The 18,261-nt window shown below is 49.5% G+C and overlaps 1 protein-coding gene across 1 annotated transcript in view; it reads left to right on the top strand.

The window, feature by feature from the left end:
* NCAPG2 (non-SMC condensin II complex subunit G2) overlaps positions 1-17,399 on the top strand; it is a 67,727-nt gene extending 50,328 nt beyond the window's left edge. The window contains exons 22-27 of the mRNA XM_052638858.1: positions 865-1,052; positions 1,959-2,099; positions 3,371-3,474; positions 7,293-7,393; positions 8,553-8,652; positions 17,306-17,399. Of these exons, the coding sequence (XP_052494818.1) occupies positions 865-1,052; positions 1,959-2,099; positions 3,371-3,474; positions 7,293-7,393; positions 8,553-8,652; positions 17,306-17,357 (686 nt within the window). The 3' untranslated portion in view covers positions 17,358-17,399. The remainder of the gene's footprint in view (positions 1-864; positions 1,053-1,958; positions 2,100-3,370; positions 3,475-7,292; positions 7,394-8,552; positions 8,653-17,305) is intronic.
* Positions 17,400-18,261: the final 862 nt, after the last annotated feature.

The raw sequence follows: 18,261 nt of genomic DNA, 5'->3' as shown, positions 1-18,261 counted from the left end.
AAAATGATTTGCATTTGGGTAACTCAGTTTATCATCTGGCAATTATTTTCCCCTAAGGATTGAATCTGGGCTTCCCAGGTGGCACTAGTGGTAAGTGTGGAGGAGTGTGGGAGTGCAGGAGTCCTAAGAGATACAGATTCGATCCCTGGGTGGGGAAGATCCCCTGGAGGAGGGCATGGCGACCCACTCCAGTATTCTTGCCTAAAGAATCCCATGGACAAAGAAGCCTGCAGGCTGCAGTCCAGGGGGTCACAAAGAGTCAGACACAGCTGACGTGACTTAGCAGCACACAAGGATTGAATCTGTTTTTAACACTTCTAAAATTCTAATTAGCTCCATGGAAATTTTTATATCTCCAATGTAGGCGGATTTATTACATAGAGTTGTCTTTTCCCCTCAAGTATAAGGCCCTAAGCTTCTAACCTTACCTTGGACCCAGCTGAAATGATCTTTGTATTTAGATATTTTAATAATCAGCATTTCCCGGGAGAGAATCTGCTATGAGCTCATTCTTTTAGAGTTTTGTTGCAAACAGAAATAGGTCTTTGTCATGAGGCTTTTGGGCCTTTCCTCTCAGACTCGTCGTCAGTGTCTCCGTCATGTGGGGAGGCACCTGCGGCTGCAGGAGCTGCGCTGTCCGCGCAAGCCGAGTCTGTCCACACTGTTTGTGAGGACAGTGGCTTTGTGTCTAATAAAAGGAGCCAGTTGTGTGGATGTCAGATTTTATATTAATCTGATCAACTTGGTACTGGCTCACCAGTAACACTCCTCTAAGTTACCATAATATATGTGTTAAGTGAAAAATGTAATAATTTCAACTAAATTGTGTGATTAAACAACAGATTTTCCCAACTTTGTTTCCAGTGAAGGGATTCTTTTATGTTTCATTGCTTCTCGGCATTCTGAAAGAGATAACTGGAAGTTCCTTGATGTGGAAAGCAGACTCAGAGGAAGAGGTCGCCGTGGTGTTTGACATGGTCCAGAAAGTATTTCAGCAGATGCTGGAGTGCATGGCACGGAGCTTCAAGAAGCAGCCAGAAGAGGGTTTGCAGGTGTGGGCTCCTCCCCCGGCAGGGTCAGAACTAAAAGGGCAGCACCCAGCTGGCGGCCCAGGGTGTGGAGCCAGGCCTGCAGGCCCTGGAGCCCGTGGGTGCTGTTGGCGTTGCGGGGAGGTGCCATGCAGCAGGAGACGGCTGCCCAGTGCCCCTTTCCACTGGTGCTGCCCCCTCTCCCTGGGGCAGCATGCTCCAGGGAGGAGGCCGGGAGGCCAGGAGCCCACCTCTGAGCGCTGCTCTGGGGACTGTGTTGGCAGTTCGGGTCAGCGGGCCATTGGCCCAGGAGCTCTTCTGCTCAGCAGGACAGAAGCAGAGAACTAATTGCAGTAGCTTGTGAGTACTCAGCTGCCAGGAGTGAAGAGTTAAAAAATGCTTCAGTGGGAGGATGTTTATGAGTTATTGGAACTTTCCATTTTATTCTGCCTTTAGCTTGTAGAGGTAATTGAAGGTCATTGGCCATATTTTCTGTAGCCTAGGTCATATTTGAGTTAATTTGAAAAAGTCCTGTTTTTGAGGAGTTCGTTCAGGTGTCTGTGATCTGTTATGTAATTTGTGCCAGAATTTTTTTTCCTCACTATTGGCTGTGCAGCTTTGTTCGGAACACGTGGCCTCATAGTGGGTGTCTTCCCTTAATGTCAGTGATATTTCTTCCTCTTTCGTTTTGAGAACTTTATTAATGTTGCTGATGCTCCTGTTCTCAGAGTTTTTCTCTGCTCTGGGGTAGAGTGTGTTCAAGGTACTGCCCAGGGCCTTCGGGCTGTGTGTCGTCTCCGGCACCAGAGAGGAGGGCGTGGGCAGCAGGGGCATCAGGCGGGACGGGCCTCGGCCCCGCGGATACAGGAGGAGGCTGTGTCCCTGATGGAGACTGTTCAGGACTAACGGTGGCTGATGTGTTTCTCGTAGCTCCTCTACTCTGTTCAGACTCCTCTGCATGAATTCATCAGCACCGTGCAGTCCTGGCACGTGGGCACGCCTGTTCACCGGGGCGTGTTCTCCACCCTAATCGCTGCGTCTGTGGTTGAGATAAGCCACTGGCTCCGGAAGGTGCGTTGTCCCGAAGCTGCTGTGTCTCGTTTTGGCTACTGAAGAGGCTGTTTTCTGCTGGCAGCATGTTCTTGCCTTTCTCTAGCTATTTTTCAGAGCTCAGGTACTGCGGGAGGTCCGCTTCTTCCATAGCTGCACCTCACGGTTCCGTGGCTGGTTTGTGTTCACAGCCGTGCTTGGCGGTGAGCAGGGTGTGAGAGTGCCCTGGTCCTGTTTCTGGAGCAGCTCACATCTCTGACTGCCGTGCAATACATAAGCCTTACTTTTTCTTTTAAGCACAGGAAGTATGAATCTGTAATATCAGTTTAGACAGATAGTTTGCTCCTAGTCCATAAAGGACTGGCCAGTTCCTGGCAGGAGCCTGTTTCATATGATTAGCCTGCTTGGTTCAAGGCCGACGTAACCAGGATGATGATTCAGCTCACAATAAAGCGCACGCTGTCAGGGCCTGGAGCCCTGATGCTAGTGTGTGAGGCCATGCAGCAGCGCCTGAAGACAGTAAACAGTGGGGTTTCTCTCTCAGTATGGAAGGGAGAGATTGACAGGAAATACCGTGGAAATATATAAATGCGAACATACAATTTCTACAAATGTTGTATTATGAAATCACAAATGTAAAAGAAGTTGACAAAATTGTAGGACATTAACAGAATTTCAGGCCCTCCTGAAAGCTTGAAGGGAGATCATTCTGGTTTAGGAGCGTGATTCCTGGCCTATACACAGCCTAATAACTGGAAGTTACTCAGGCCCGCAAGGCACACAGCTGACAACTGTGAGTCCATCAGTGGCTTGTGGGCCACTGTGGCCCATTTATTTACATTTTTTTCCTATGGCTGCTTTGTGCTATAACAGCAGAATTGAGTAGTTGTGGCTGAGATCATTTTGCCCACAAAGTTTAAAATGTTTACTACTTACTATTTACTATTTTACTGCTTTATAGAAAAAGTTTGAGTTGAGAAAACCTGATCTAGGCTAATAAGAATAACAGTTAAATTTGCTTAGTGTAGAAACACATTGTTGACAAAAGTAGATAATCAAAGAGTGTTTGACAGAGGGCTTGTCGAGTGACATGTGTCTTTTTCCTTCTGTCCAATTGATTGATACCACTGTGAATCATGATTATGATAGCCATTGCAAAAGTTAACAAAAATACTTACTTTGAGTTTCTGGAAAGCCTTTTTCAAGTTTGTAGGAAAGTTCAGAGAAATATAAAACGAGTGCTTAGCCCAGTCCCAGTCTCGATTCATGTTACTAACTTGACTTTTTTTTAGGTTTCTGATACGGAAGAGCTTACCCCGCCAGAGGGTCTTTCAGCCCTTCCGCCATTTTCAAGGTGTTTAATAGGAATAATAATAAAGTCTCCAAATATAGTCAGGTAATCCTTTTCTCTTTACTGTCTTCTTACTCCTCTGGCTGTAAGCTCTCAGTAACATTGGCTCTCTTCCTTTTACTCTCAAGATATTAGCATTATACTTGTACAAAGAGAAATTTTAACTTTCTGAAAGGAACATTCATCCACATAGTCTCTGGTTATGCTTATTGTAACTCCAGTTCATTCAGAGGGAAACATGTGCAGCGTTACTGTGCACCGCAGTGCTTCTGACAGTGGGTGCTTGGTTAGGCTCCGTGTGGTTCTCACTGGGTACGTGCTCATCTCTCCACGTGGGCATCACCTGGCCTGACTCCAGGGTGTCTTGTGCACAGGCAGCACTGGTGGGCCACACAAGGGAGAGCCCTGCGGATGGCTAATGCCTGCGGACCTTCCACAGTGGATATGTTTGCTGCAGACTCCAAAAGCATCATTTCAACAGCTGTGAATTATCTTTCAATAGCACATTATGTCTTTCTTGTGATATTATAAGTATGCAGAGGGCTTCATTCACTTACCAGAACATCCCTGTTCTCTTACTAGCAGCAGCATCTGATTTTAGTGTCTCACCTGTATGATTGGTCATGTTTACAGTGAAGAGTGTGGAAAGACTTTAATCATCCCATGTTACTGAAACGTGGTATTTCCCATTCTCTGAAATCTGGAATTCATGGTGGTTGATGAATCTGACAGAGTGTGGTCCACTGGAGAAGGGAATGGCAAACCACTTCAGTATTCTTGCCTTGAGAACTCCATGAACAGTATGAAAAGGCAAAATGATAGGATACTGAAAGGGAAGCTCCCCGGGTTGGTAGGTGCCCAATATGCTACTGGAGATCAGTGGAGAAATAACTCCAGAAAGAATGAAGGGATGGAGCCAAAGCAAAAACAATACCCAGCTGTGGATGTGACTGGTGATAGAAGCAAGATCCAATGCTGTAAAGAGCAATATTGCATAGGAACCTGGAATGTCAGGTCCATGAATCAAGGCAAATTGGAAGTGGTCAAACAAGAGATGGCAAGAGTGAACTTTCGACATTCTAGGAATCAGCAAACTAAGATGGACTGGGATGGGTGAATTTAACTCAGATGACCGTTATATCTACGATTGTGGTCAGGAATCCCTCAGAAGAAATGGAGTAGCCATCATGGTCAACAAAAGAGTCCGAAATGCAGTACTTGGATGCAATCTCAAAAACGACAGAATGATCTCTGTTCATTTCCAAGGCAAACCATTCAATATCACAGTAATCCAAGTCTATGCCCCAACCAGTAATGCTGAAGAAGCTGAGGTTGAATGGTTCTGTGAAGACCTACAAGACCTTTTAGAACTAACACCCAAAAAAGATGCCCTTTTCATTACAGGGGACTGGAATGCAAAAGTAGGAAGTCAAGAAACACCTGGAGTAACAGGCAAATTTGGCCTTGGAATGCGGAATGAAGCAGGGCAAAGGCTAATAAAGTTTTGCCAAGAGAACACACTGGTCATAGCAAACACCCTCCTCCAACAACACAAGAGAAGACTCTACACATGGACATCACCAGATGGTCAACACCGAAATCAGATTGATTATATTCTTTGCAGCCAAAGATGGAGAAGCTCTATACAGTCAAGGAGCTGAGTGTGGCTCAGATCCTGAACTCTTTATTGCCAAATTCAGACTTAAATTGAAGAAAGTAGGGAAAACCACTAGGCCATTCAGGTATGACCTAAATCACATCCCTTATGATTATACAGTGGAAGTAAGAAATAGATTTAGGGGACTAGATCTGATAGATAGAGTGCCTGATGAACTACGGACCGAGGTTCATGACATTGTATAGGAGGCAGGGATCAAGACCATCCCCATGGAAAAGAAATGCAAAAAAAGAAAAATGGCTGTCAAGGAGGCCTTACAAATAGCTGTGAAAAGAAGAGAAGCGAAAAGCAAAGGAAAAAAGGAAAGATATAAGCATCTGAATGCAGAGTTCCAAAGAATAGCAAGAAGAGATAAGAAACCCTTCCTCAGTGATCAGTGCAGGGAAATAGAGGAAAAGAACAGAATGGGAAAGACTAGAGATCTCTTCAAGAAAATTAGAGATACCAAGGGAACATTTCATGCAAAGATGGGCTCGATCAAGGACAGAAATGGTCTGGACCTAACAGAAGCAGAAGATATTAAGAAGAGGTGACAAGAATACACAGAAGAACTGTACAAAAGAGCTTTACAACCAAGGTAATCACAATGGTGTGATCACTCATCTAGAGCCAGACATCCTGGAATGTGAAGTCAAGTGGGCCTTAGAAAGCATCACTACGAACAAAGCTAGTGGAGGTGATGGAATTCCAGTTGAGCTGTTTCAAATCCTGAAAGATGATGCTGTGAAAGTGCTACACTCAATATGCAAGCAAATTCGGAAAACTCAGCAGTGGCCACAAGACTGGAAAAGGTCAGTTTTCATTCCAATCCCAAAGAAAGGCAATGGCAAAGAATGCCCAAACTACCACACAATTGCACTCATCTCACACGCTAGTAAAGTAATGCTCAAAATTCTCCAAGCCAGGCTTCAGCAATACGTGAACTGTGAACTTCTTGATGTTCAAGCTGGTTTTCGAAAAGGCAGAGGAACCAGAGATCAAATTGCCAACATCCGCTGGATCATGGAAAAAGCAAGAGAGTTCCAGAAGAACATCTATTTCTGCTTTATTGACTATGCCAAAGCCTTTGACTGTATGGATCACAAGAAACTGTGGAAAATTCTAAAAGAGATGGCAATACCAGACCACCTGACCTGCCTCTTGAGAAACCTATATGCAGGTCAGGAAGCAGCAGATAGAACTGGACATGGAACAACAGACTGGTTCCAAATAGGAAAAGGAGTACGTCAAGTCTGTATATTGTCACCCTGCTTATTTAACTTATATGCAGAGCACATCATGAGAAATGTTGGGCTGGAAGAAACACAAGCTGGAATTAATGTCATATGCAGATGACACCACCCTTATGGCAGAAAGTGAAGAGGAACTAAAAAGCCTCTTGATGAAAGTGAAAGAGGAGAGTGAAAAAGTTGGCTTAAAGCTCAACATTCAGGAAACTAAGATCACGGCATGTGGTCCCATCACTGCATGCGAAATAAATGGGGAAACAGTGGAAACAGTGTCAGACTTTATTTTGGGGGGCTCAAAAATAACTGCAGATGGTGACTGCAGCCATGAAATTAAAAGATGCTTACTCCTTGTAAGGAAAGTTATGACCAACCTGGATAGTATATTCAAAAGCAGACATTACTTTGCCAACAGAGGTCCGTGTAGTCAAGGCTATGGTTTTTCCAGTAGTCACGTATGGATGTGAGAGTTGGACTGTGAAGAAGGCTGAGCGCCAAAGAATTGATGCTTTTGAACTGTGGTGTTGGAGAAAACTCTTGAGAGTCCCTTGGACTGTAGGGAGATCCAACCAGTCCATTCTGAAGGAGATCAACCCTGGGATTTCTTTGGGAGGAATGATGCTGAAGCTGAAACTCCAGTACTTTGGCCACCTCATGCGAAGAGTTGACTCATTGGAAGACCCTGATGCTGGGAGGGATTGGGGGCAGGCGGAGAAGGGGACGACCGAGGATGAGATGGCTGGATGGCATCACGGACTCGACGGACGTGAGTCTGAGTGAACTCCGGGAGATGGTGATGGACAGGGAGGCCTGGCGTGCTGCGATTCATGGGGTCGCAAAGAGTCGGACACGACTGAGCGACTGGACTGAACTGCACTGATGAATCTTGGCCATTATTTGTCTTTCTATAATGGATTAAGATGTACCATTAAGTAATCGCATTGTTTCCTTTGTTTCAGGTCATTTTTAGAGGAACTGAAGGCTTGTGTCGTTTCTGAGGATATTGAAGGCATCGTATGTCTCACAGCTGTTGTGCACATTATCTTGGTTATTAATAAAGGTTGGTTAAGTCTCCTCTTATATTACCTGTGATACTGCCGAGTGTGTCTTACTTTGATCCATTTTAGAATGTTTGGGAACGAGTCCCCTGCCAGTCAGGCTCTCAAGGCGCTTTCCCCCAGCTTTCCATGTTCCACACATGTGCTGTCTGCCTGGGCGTCTGCTGTGTAGCTGCCCTGTACCAGCATGAATCACAATAGTTCCCTAACGTATCTCCTGTCCACTCTTCCCAGGACACATTATTTCTCCTTCTCTGTACCTCAGACCAAATTTCTGTTGATTTGTCACTTATTGCCTTTATCGTGTATGTTTAAAAGTCAGAATCATTTTTGCCAATGATAGTGTGTTTTGGTATTAATATTTTACGTATCTGTGTTTCGCTTAACTGTGTGTACTCTTGAGTGTTATAGGCAGTGGAAATACTACTGGAAAAATAGAGATACCTCTGAGTTCCTTACCAAAGTGTCAAATAGAGTAATAACTCTGCACGTGACTACTGCTGTGTTTCTATATTTTTTGACTAGTTTTAGTAACGTTCAAATTATTTTCTAAGGTATTATGCATAGGGGGCTCTCCGCAAAACAAGTGTCCCCATAAGCATGAGTGCATGGCAGGCTGCAGATTCGTGACAGGAGTTGGTAGCTAGTGTGGCCCCAGCCGGGAATCTGGAAGGACTTGCCTCGGCATGTCTCCTGGGGGCCAGTCAGCAAGGTGAGGGATGTTCTCCACGTGCAGGTTATGTGACTGAGGAGCGTCTGCGGGTGAGGGACGTTCCCCACGTGGAGGGTGTGAGAATGGAGATTGAGGAGTGAATGAGCACCTCGTGCTTAATAAGTGCTTAGACATTTGCCAAGCAGAGGTTGATTCTGAAATGTGTTAGTTTCATTACTGTTGAAGACAGTGATGATGAAGTCTGATGGCACGGACAGCAGAATGGGATCATGCCTTTGAGAACTACTTCAGATGTGAGGAAGTGTTTTTGTAATCCCTCACTGGATCTTCTAGCATCCTTTTAAAGGGCTTATTTCTGTTCCACAGGTCAATGATGCACTAATGTAGGCGAGGATAGGAGGCTTTGTCTTAACTAAAACTGTCCCTGCATTGAAAAAGTGCGTGTCCTTTTTGATTGGTTGTGTTCAATATTTTTCTGTCTCTAACAGGTAAACATAAGAGCCCAAAAGTGAAGGATGTTGCAGCTAGCATTGAGAGAAAACTGAAGACATTCATGGAGATCACTCTGGAGGAGGACAGCTTGGAAAGGTAGAGCGCCAAATATGCACCAGCGGCGGCTATCTGAGCTCTGCTAGGCAAGCCTTAATATGTGCTAGGTCTCACTTCCATTCCTGCCAGTTGCAGGCAGGTGGAGAACTGGGGATTGAAGGGGCAGAAGTGTTTCTGTTGGCAAGACCCCTTGCGCGTGTTTTACCTGCTTCCCCATTCTGTCTTTAAAAAGAAAACAAAACTGTTATTTATGAGATTCTTCCCTAGAAAAGTAAGGGCGTACAAACTCACTTTGTATGATTCTAACCCTAAGCAGGTTGCATTTGGCGGTTTGCTGCCCTTTTGAAACGGGGATCTTCACCGGATGCAGTCGTCTGTTCATGGGTGTGCGGGGCGGGCGCGGGGAGGTCGCTCTGGAGACTGGAGCGGCGCGCACTGCTGCCTGCCGTGGGGTGGCCCGCTGCCGCCTCGGGGGCTCCTCTCTAAGGACGCGCTCATAGCTGTTTCCCACCAAGGGTTTCTGCTGCCATGTACCGGTCTTGACATGCTGTGCGATTTCCTGTAGACTCTTCTGAATTGTGTCTGACTCTCAGACCAGCCACAGAAGCAGTGTTTCCCTTCCATTTTCTGAACACCATATGGTTAGGTGTTACAGGGCTTTGAACCAGGTAGTTCGTTTTATACAAGCCTAGGAGATAAACCACTTTCTAGATCTACTTTCTCCTCAGAAGAAAGGCTTTCAAAACCCTAAATTGCTGCCTTTTAACAAGATAGCCTTGTCTTCTTGGCAATCTGTAGACCTTTCTTTACTTTTCTTACCTTACTGCATCAGCTAGGGCTTCCAGCACAACATGGAAAGGGAGCGGTGAAAAGAGCCAGCTGTCGTGCACAAGGGCCAGTGGGAGAGCTTCCTGCTTCTCCCCATTAAGCACAGTGTTAGCGCTAGACGCCCTTTACCAAGTTGAGGTGTTCCCGGCTACTCCTGAGCCACAAATGGCTCTCATCACGGTGGTGTTGGGTCTTGTCAGAAGCCTTTTCTGCGTCTACTTACAGGACCATATCATTTTTCTTTTTGAGCCTGCTGATGTGATGGGTTACACTAGTTGATTTCCAGATACCAACCCAGCTTTGCATATCTGGGATAAATCCCAGTTGGTCGTGGTATGTAATTTTTTAATATACTGTTGAGTTTATGTTTTATTGAGTGTTTTTGCATCTGTGGGGTTTCCCTGATAGCTCAGTTGGTAAAGAATCCGCCTGCAGTGCAGGAGACCCCGGTTCAATTCCTGGGTTGGGAAGATCCGCTGGAGAAGGGATAGGCTACCCACTCCAGTATTCTTGGGCTTCCCTTGTGGCTCACCTGGTAAAGAATCCACCTGCAGTGCGGGAGACCTGGGTTTGATCCCTGAGTTGGGATGATCTCTTGGAGAAGGGAAAGGCTACCCACTCCAGTATTCTGGCCTGGAGAATTCCACGGACTGTATAGTTTGTGGGGTTGCAAAGAGTCAGATATGACTGAGTGGCTCTCATGAGAGAGGTCATTCTGTAGTTGTCTTTCCTTGTGATGTGTTGTCTGGCTTTGCTACTAGGGAGGTGCTCGCCTCATAGAATGAGTTAGAAAGTATTCCTTTCCTTTCTTCTGAAAGAGACTGTAAATAATTGGTAAACTTCTTCCTCAAACATTTCGCAGAATTAATTCTTCAGTGAATCCATCTGGGTCTGACGCTTTGGAAGGTTATTAATCATTTATTCAAGTTTTTGAGATCCTGGTCCCATTCCTGGGTCAAGAAGTTCCCCTGGAGAAGGGATTGGCTACCCACTGCAGTCTTCTTGGGTTTCCCTGATGGCTCAGCTGTAAAGAATCTGCCTGCAGTGTGGGAGACCTGGGTTCAGTCCCTGGGCTGGGAAGATCCCCTGGAAAAGGGAACATCTACCCACTCGAGTATGCTGGCCTGGAGAATTCCAGGGACTATACAGTCCATGGGGTCGCAAAGAGTTGGACATGACTGAGTGACTTTCACTTTCTGTTCATGCTGTCTGTTTCTTCTTGTATTTCAGTTTTGGCAGACTGTGCCTTTCAGGAATTTGGATCTCATCTAGATTGTCAACTTTGTGGGCGTAGTATTCCTTAATTATCTTTTATAATGTCCATGGGATCTGTAGTCATGTCCCCTCTTTCATTTCTGATATTAGTAATTTGTATCCTCTTTTTTTTTCCAGCCTGACTAGAGGCTTGTTGGGCTTTCCTGGTGCCTCAGTGGTAAAGAATCTGCCTGCCAAGCAGGAGACCTGGGTTCCATCCCTGGGTGGGGAAGATCCCCTGGCAAAGGGCATGGCAACGCACTCTAGTATTCTTGCCTGAGAAATCCCATGGACAGAGGAGCCTGGTGGGCTTCAGACCACGGGGTCACAAAGGAGTCGGACACAACCTAGCCACTAAACAACAACAAAGAGGCGTATTGGTTTTATTGATCTTCAGAAGAGCCAGATTTTAGTTTCTTTGATTTCCTCTATTGATTTCTTTTTCTTAATTTTTTTGCTTTCTGTCCTAATTTTTATTTTTATTTTTTCTTTTGCCTGCTTTGGATTTAATTTAGTCTTTTTTTTTTTTTTTTTTTTCTGGCTTCCTAAGGTAGAAGCCTAATTACTGATTTTGGATGTTCTTGCTTTTCTAATATATTCAGTTGGTGCTATAGATTATTATTACCGATTAAGCATTGCTTTTGCAGCATGGCACAAATTTCTATGTTACATTTTCACTTAGTTAAAAATATTTTAAAATCTCTCTTGAAATTTCTTCTTTGCTCTATGTGTTCTTTAGAAATGTATTATTTAATCTCTCAATTTTCCAGTTATTTTTCTGTAATTGATCTCTAGTTTAATTCCATGTTATCTGAGAGAAGACACTGTATGGATTTCTATTCTTTTAAGTTTATTAAGGTGTGTTTTATGGCCTAATATGTGACCTATCGTGGTGAGTGTTCCATATGAGCTTGAGAAGAACACATGTTTTGCTGTTGTTGGGTGAAGGCATGTCTAAATGGCAGTTGTATCCTGTTGGTGGTGGTGGGTTCATCTCTGTCTTTACTGATACTCTGCTTGCTGGATCTGTCTGTCTGTTTTTGATAGAGGGGTTTTGCTTTGTATATTTTGTTATCCTGATATTAGGAGCATGTGAATTTAGAACTACTATATCTTCTTGATGAATTGACCCTTTTACTTTTATGAGAGGTCCATCTTTTTCTCTAGCAGTGCTTTTCTCCATAGAATCCATTTTGTTAGGTATTAAGACGGCTCCTGAGCCTTGTTTGGTGAACATTTTCAGAATGTTAGTGATGTTTCAAGGAGGCAGAAACCGCACAGTGACAGGACAGCCTGAGCTCCCAGTCACGTTCCTGTCAGGGTGCCGGTGTGATGGGTTGGGGCTGGTGAGGGTTGTAGCGAACGCTCAAGTGTGGAGGAGCCATGCTCCCACTGGGGAGGACTTGCAGCCCGAGGCTGACCCTGACTCCCGGGAGGGCGAGACCCTGAGGCCTCCTGGGGGGACGCTGCCTGTCCGGCCCCTGGGAACTCAGGGGCCCTGCACGCACGGCGGTGCTGAGAGCTGCCGGGCCAAGCGAGCCTCGCCGCGCCCGTGCACTCCCCCAGCCAGCAGGCACCGTGGAGGGCCTGGAGGGCCGGGCCCCGCAGTGCCGCCCCTGTGGTCCGGCCTCCCGGCAAAGGTGGAGCCTTGTGCGGAGCCCTCCAGTGTCCCTGCCGACCTGCTTGGCGCCATGCCTCAGTGACAGGCAGCCGGGCACTGGAGGAGGGGGCTGGAGTGTCCTTGGTCATCCGCCAAGCACACGCGTTCAGCTGCATGCTTTATTTTGGAGACTGCTGACTGTTTCCTGTGCAGTTTAAGAAGGATCTTTGAGGGAGAAACCAGCAGACTCTATGTTTTATGAACCTGTTTTATTTCTGCGTCTGTGGGGAAGAGGAACGTGAGCCTCTGATGTGGAGGAAACTGAGTGTGTGTGTGTGTGTGTTTCTGAAAACACTCTCACCATTTAGTCGCTCACTCGTGTCTGACTCCTTTGTGACCCAATGGACTGTAGCCCACCAGGTTCCTCTGTCCATGGGATTTCCCAGGCAAGAATACTGGAGTTGGTTGCCGTTTCCTTCTCCAGGGGATCTTCCTGTCCCGGGGATCTTCCTGTCCCAAGGTTCAAACCCTTGTCTCTTGCATTGGCAGGCAGATTCTTTACCACTGAGCCACCTGGGAAGCCAGGAGAGGGAGGCAAAAAGCCTATGGCACCCGGTGTTCCCAGGTGATCCCCTATTCAAGTACCAACCAGGCCCGATCCTGCTTAGCTTTCGCGACCAGACGAGATTGGGCGCGTTGCAGGTGGTATGGCTTTCAACAACTGGGCAGTGCAGATATTCAGTAAGCCTGTGAGAATTACACACCAGATAATGACAAGTAATTGTCATAGCACATAGTCATACCCTCCGAAATGTGAGCCTCTTACAGGATTTCTTTGTTAGCAATACCGTCTGTAAGGACAGTTTTTTTGAATAGTATGGTATGAACTGCTCTGAGGGACATTTTCACTTGCACAGACGTTCAAGGCGAGTACTTGAATTGTGTTATTAGTTAACATTGACAGAAAAAAGGCCTTAGAAGTTCAGAACTTACTCTATGGAAAAGAAAAGAATATTCATAGAATTTAAAAACGGGTGTGTAAGATTTGGAGGGCTAACGGCTGAGCCCGTGACCAGAATCATGAGTCAGTTGGGCTCAGTGACTGAGCAACCAAGTGCAACGTTTCGTTTATTCATTGTTTCCGGAACTACATGCGGTTCCTCTGCTGAGCTGACACGCAGAGGGCAAGAAAGAGTTATTCCCTTTAAGGAGGAAACGTCCTAAAAAGGCAAATAGGTAGAGGCTGAAACACTGGCTTCCTTCTTAAATATTCAGGAAGCGCACTGTAGAAAAACCAGTGTGTGAGGGAAAAGAGGGACCTAGAAACCGAAACATAAAGAGCAGTCCAGTGGAGGACATGCAGCTAAGGTTTGAGACTGTATTTTTAAATATTATTTATTTTTGTCAGCATAGCGACATTAAGGCAGGTTTGCCTTCCAGGCTCTAGGAGCCTTTTGGTCTAGTTAGAGCTTAAGGCAGTGGGGCGTTAATTGGGAAGTGAGTGTTTTCTGAGCAGACACCCCGGCCGTCTCTGCAGGGGGGTCAGTGTCTTGTTGACTGGTCCGTTGGGTGCTGTCTCGTTGCACTTTCAGAGCCTCGCCTGCCGGGAGAGCCAGGCGGGAGGGGCGCCGAGGCGCCCTTGTGTCCCGGGAGCAGACACCTGCGTGCTGTTTTGCAGGTGGTTTCCGTGGGCTCCGTGCTGCCCACTGCCTGCTGTCTCCACCCCCCCCCGCCGCATCCCCAGGGCGCAGACGCACGTGACGGCACGTGTGCGGTGGTGGAGCAGTGAGAGAGACAGGCAGGCAGCCATCGGCGAGGCAGCAGGGCTGGGCCAGCCAGACACCGATAGGAGTCTTTAAAGAAAAGATCAGTTGCAGCCCGAACTAAAAGCCCTTCATTGGAAGCACAGCTGATGAACCAGAGCCTCAGCTCCTCGGGGGTCCAAACGGCCTCCATGCAGGGCAACCCAGAGCAGGACAGACACCGCTGTGGAGGAGGGTCCTAGGGGAGGCAGCCGTGCGACCACTGTTGGGAGAGAGTTTTCATGGCAGGCTAAAGACATACCCACTTGTCAAGGTTCTTTTCTGTTGTTGTTTCTGTAAGTAAACTTTAGGTGAGACTGGAGAGAAAAATGACCTCAACAGAAGCCCGCAGGCCCACGCACAGCGTGGCTAAGCAATACTGAGACTGCGGCGTGCGGGGCAGAGAAAGGGTCACAGCAGGGCCACACGCAGAGATGCGTGGCTCACGCCACAGAAACCCCAGACTCCCCGAAACCTGTCAGCAGAGCCCTTGTCTAGGCAAGCTGAGGGGGTGTGGTTGGCTGTGGCAGACTTGTCGGCGTCAGATCCTTCGTCCTTGAGGTCGAGTCACGGTCAGGTAGCAAAGTTCCTGTAAATCTCCACCACACGAATGTTCTTCTCTGTTCTGACAAGAAAGGGCACAGTCCCAGGACACTCATGTCACCCTCCGAGGTCACAGTCCTGGCTGAGGAGCAGGGCTCCGCTGGCGGCTCCCTCAGGGCCGGGCCATCCCCAGACCCTGCTCAGCTCTCATCCCCGAGAGAGCCAGGCACTCGGGACCCAACTGACACTCGACTCCTCAGGCGGCCGAAACGGGGGCAGTGGAGGAGGGCAGTTCCTGCAGACTGCTTCCATGCAGACCACCGCCGCCGTGAGGGTGTAGACACAGGCGTGCGTGAGGCTCACCACTGCCTTGAGGTCTGGGCCACGGCTGGCAGGCAGCCTTGGCGAGGGCTCTGGAGCCCCAGCTAACCTGCTGGCCCAAGGTGGGGTGAGCCGGGGCACCAGGGACAAGGCTGGGGCCTGCCTCTTGCCTCGCTTACCACCCAACAGCCACCATCGACAGCTGGTTGAATTGGCACTAATGGTCACTCACGGACAGGTGGTCCCTTAAGGGAATCGCTGCGGTGCCAACCAGTGGCTGAGCAAGACCACTCACTATTGGTCATTGACAGTTGATTGCTGTGGGCTGAGCCACCGCAGCGCTGACCAGCGGCTGAGAGGGACCACCAGTGGTCGCGTGCTCACTTGCCTGGCGATGGGGGCGGGTGATGGCACACAGCAGTGACCACCTGCCAAGGGCGGTGCTCCGCCACAACAGCACACCTGAGTCTGAACCAGATTCCTGAATTTTGAGACAAAGAAACATCTTAAAAACTTTCCTGTGTTGGCCTCCACGTGGCCCCTTGTGAAAGCTGGGACACATGAGTCTTACTGGAGATGTAGCCCTGCTGTGGAAACGCACAGGCTCCGCTGCTGGTGTGCAGGGGCCCTGAGCTGCGTCGGCGACGCTGTGTTGGTTACAGGTCGCCTTCCTTCGATGTATGGAGTTAGGTAAGATATGCTGTTGGCTGTTGGACAGCACAAGTCTGCACTGTGTGAGTCCACTTGTATGCAGGTACCTCCGGGGTAAATACTCTGGGACTGCCCTGTCCTGGCTGGCTGAATCTGTGCATGTGGGGGGCCATGTTCTCAGAGGGCTAAGTTATATTCAGATTTTCCACTTCGCAGAGGGTTGGCATCCCAAACCCCTGTGTTGTTCAAGGGCCACCTGTATTTCTTGAATTTCACCTGATTTCTCCTGATCTCTCTGAACGTGGCTACTAGAAAATGTCCAGTTACCCTGAGCCTGTGTTGATACTGTTTGGAGCAGGACTCAGGCAGGCCCAAGTGCCCGTGACAGCTCCGGGCTGAAGAGGGAATAAGCCGAGAGGCCACTTGGGGCCCAGATCGTGCCGCGTGTCAGCAGGGACGCAGAGGTTGGCTGGCCCACACCCTCTGAAGGAGCTCAGGGAAGGGAGAAGCAAGGCGAGGGGCTGACAAGCTGCCTCGCATCTGTGAGCCCCTAACAAGCGTCACCGGGGACGGGAGTGCAGGGGTGGGAGGGGAAGGGTGTGCGGGTCGCGGGCGGTAGAGGAAGTGGTGTGCGTCGTGCGCTGCTGGGGAAGCGGGCCTCGTTCACCGGCGCGCAGCGGGCCGCTGACCGTGGGCATGGGAGGGGCACCCAGGCCGCACTGCTTGCCCGAGCGTGTCAGCACCTTGAGCGGGCCCTCCTGGGGCCAGGGCGCGGCCTTGTGCGGGACGGACTATGCGCCGGCGAGTGCGGGCCTGTGAGGCGCTCTGTCGGTCCGTCTGTCCTGGGGCGAGTGTGGGCCCCGTGAGGTGCTCCGTCTGTCTGTCTGTCCTGGGGCGAGTGCAGGCCTGTGAGGTGCTCCGTCTGTCTGTCCTGGGGCGAGTGTGGGCCCCGTGAGGTGTTCCGTCTGTCTGTCTGTCCTGGGGCGAGTGCAGGCCTGTGAGGTGCTCCGTCTGTCTGTCCTGGGGAGAGTGTGGGCCCGCCTGGGTGCTCTGTCTGTCTGACTCTCTGAGGCGAGCGCGGGCCTGTGAGGTGCTCTGTCCGTCCGTCTGTCTGTCTGGGGCGAGTGCGGGCCTGTGAGGTACTCCGTTTGTCTGTCTGTCTGGGGCGAGTGTGGGTCTATGAGATGCTCTGTCTGTCTGTCCTGGGGCGAGCGCGGACCTGTGAGGTGCTCCGTCTGTCTGTCTGCCCCGCGGGCCTGTGAGGTGGTCCGTCTGTCTGTCCTGGGGCGAGTGCAGGCCTGCCGGGGTGCTCTGTCCATCCGTCTGTCTGGGGCGAGCACAGGCCTGTGAGGTGCTCTGTCCGTCCGTCCGTCTGTCTGGGGCGAGCACGGGCCTGTGAGGTGCTCCGTCTGTCTGTCTGGGGCGAGCACGGGCCTGTGAGGTGCTCTGTCCGTCCGTCCGTCCGTCTGGGGCGAGCGCGGCCCTGTGAGGTGCTGCGTCTGCCCGGGGCGGGGCGGGGGGCAGCGCCCACAGGCGGCCCGTGGCGGCGCAGCGCCGAGTCTGGCGCGGGTCTCACCCCGCTGCCCGCGGGCCCTGGCCGCCCGCCCGCGCTCTGCCTGGTGGAGGCTGCGTGGCGCCCGCGCTGTGGACGTGTGGGCGCGTGTCCGCCGCTGACTCTCTCTCTCTCTTTCAGGTTTCTCTACGAGTCCTCATCAAGAACTTTGGGAGCACTTTTGAATTCATAACCAAGCCAACGTCTTGGTCACGTAAAAATACACGAAAAGGACTTTACAGAAAGTGAGATGACTATTTTTCTAGTTTTTTTAACGTTAATAACCCATATAATAGAGAAGAGGCAGGGCTTCTTTTGGGGTGGGTATGAGTAGAAAACTGAGGTCTTTACATTTTTGTGGAGTGCCTGCACAAAGGATGCATTTAATTTAACAGGTTCTAGGTGTCACTGGTGCAGAAACCCCCATTGCATGGAAAAAAAGACAATTTTTTAGCAAACCTGATTGTTATAAAAATGACTTATGTATAATATTGCTTGCAAACTCTGAGTAATAAAGTGGTGGCAACTTTTTGTGCACTTGATTAATAAATACTAGTGTGTGTTTTCCCCTCCAGGGATAAGGGCTGAGTTCTGGGCCAGGCCTGACTCTCTGCCAGGGGCAGCGGTGAGACCCATGGCGGGGCCAGGTAGGTGTTGGGAGGGGGCCACTCAGGGGGCCTGCCGCAACCGCCCCCTGCCCCCGGGCATGGACGGGGCCCTAAGGCTGTGTGCACGGCACACGGACCAGCCCAACGCTGAGCCAGCTTTTCTTCCCAAGAGCCGCCCTGGCGGTGTCCTGCTGACTTCGTCTCAGCGCCCCCGTCACTGGGGTCTCTGCGTTCAGGTCCCGATAGCCCTGGCTCGGTCCGAGGCCGGCAGCCTGCATCCTGGGCGCTGCGCTGAACGCGCGCACATTCGCTCTCAGCACCAGCAGGAAGGCGGGCAGTTCTGATGGCGCAGGGCCTCTGCCCCTCCAAGAACGGCCTGTGCAGCAACGGTGCTGAGGGGAGGCCTCCCCGTGGGGCGTCTGCAGGCTGAGGCAGGCTGCTTGTCGCAGCTAACTCTGAACCTGAGACCCTGAACACCTTTGCTGCTTA

Source organism: Budorcas taxicolor, chromosome 4, assembly GCF_023091745.1.
Source record: "Budorcas taxicolor isolate Tak-1 chromosome 4, Takin1.1, whole genome shotgun sequence".
NCBI lineage: Eukaryota > Metazoa > Chordata > Mammalia > Artiodactyla > Bovidae > Budorcas > Budorcas taxicolor.
This window is presented reverse-complemented; position numbering and strand designations above follow the sequence as displayed.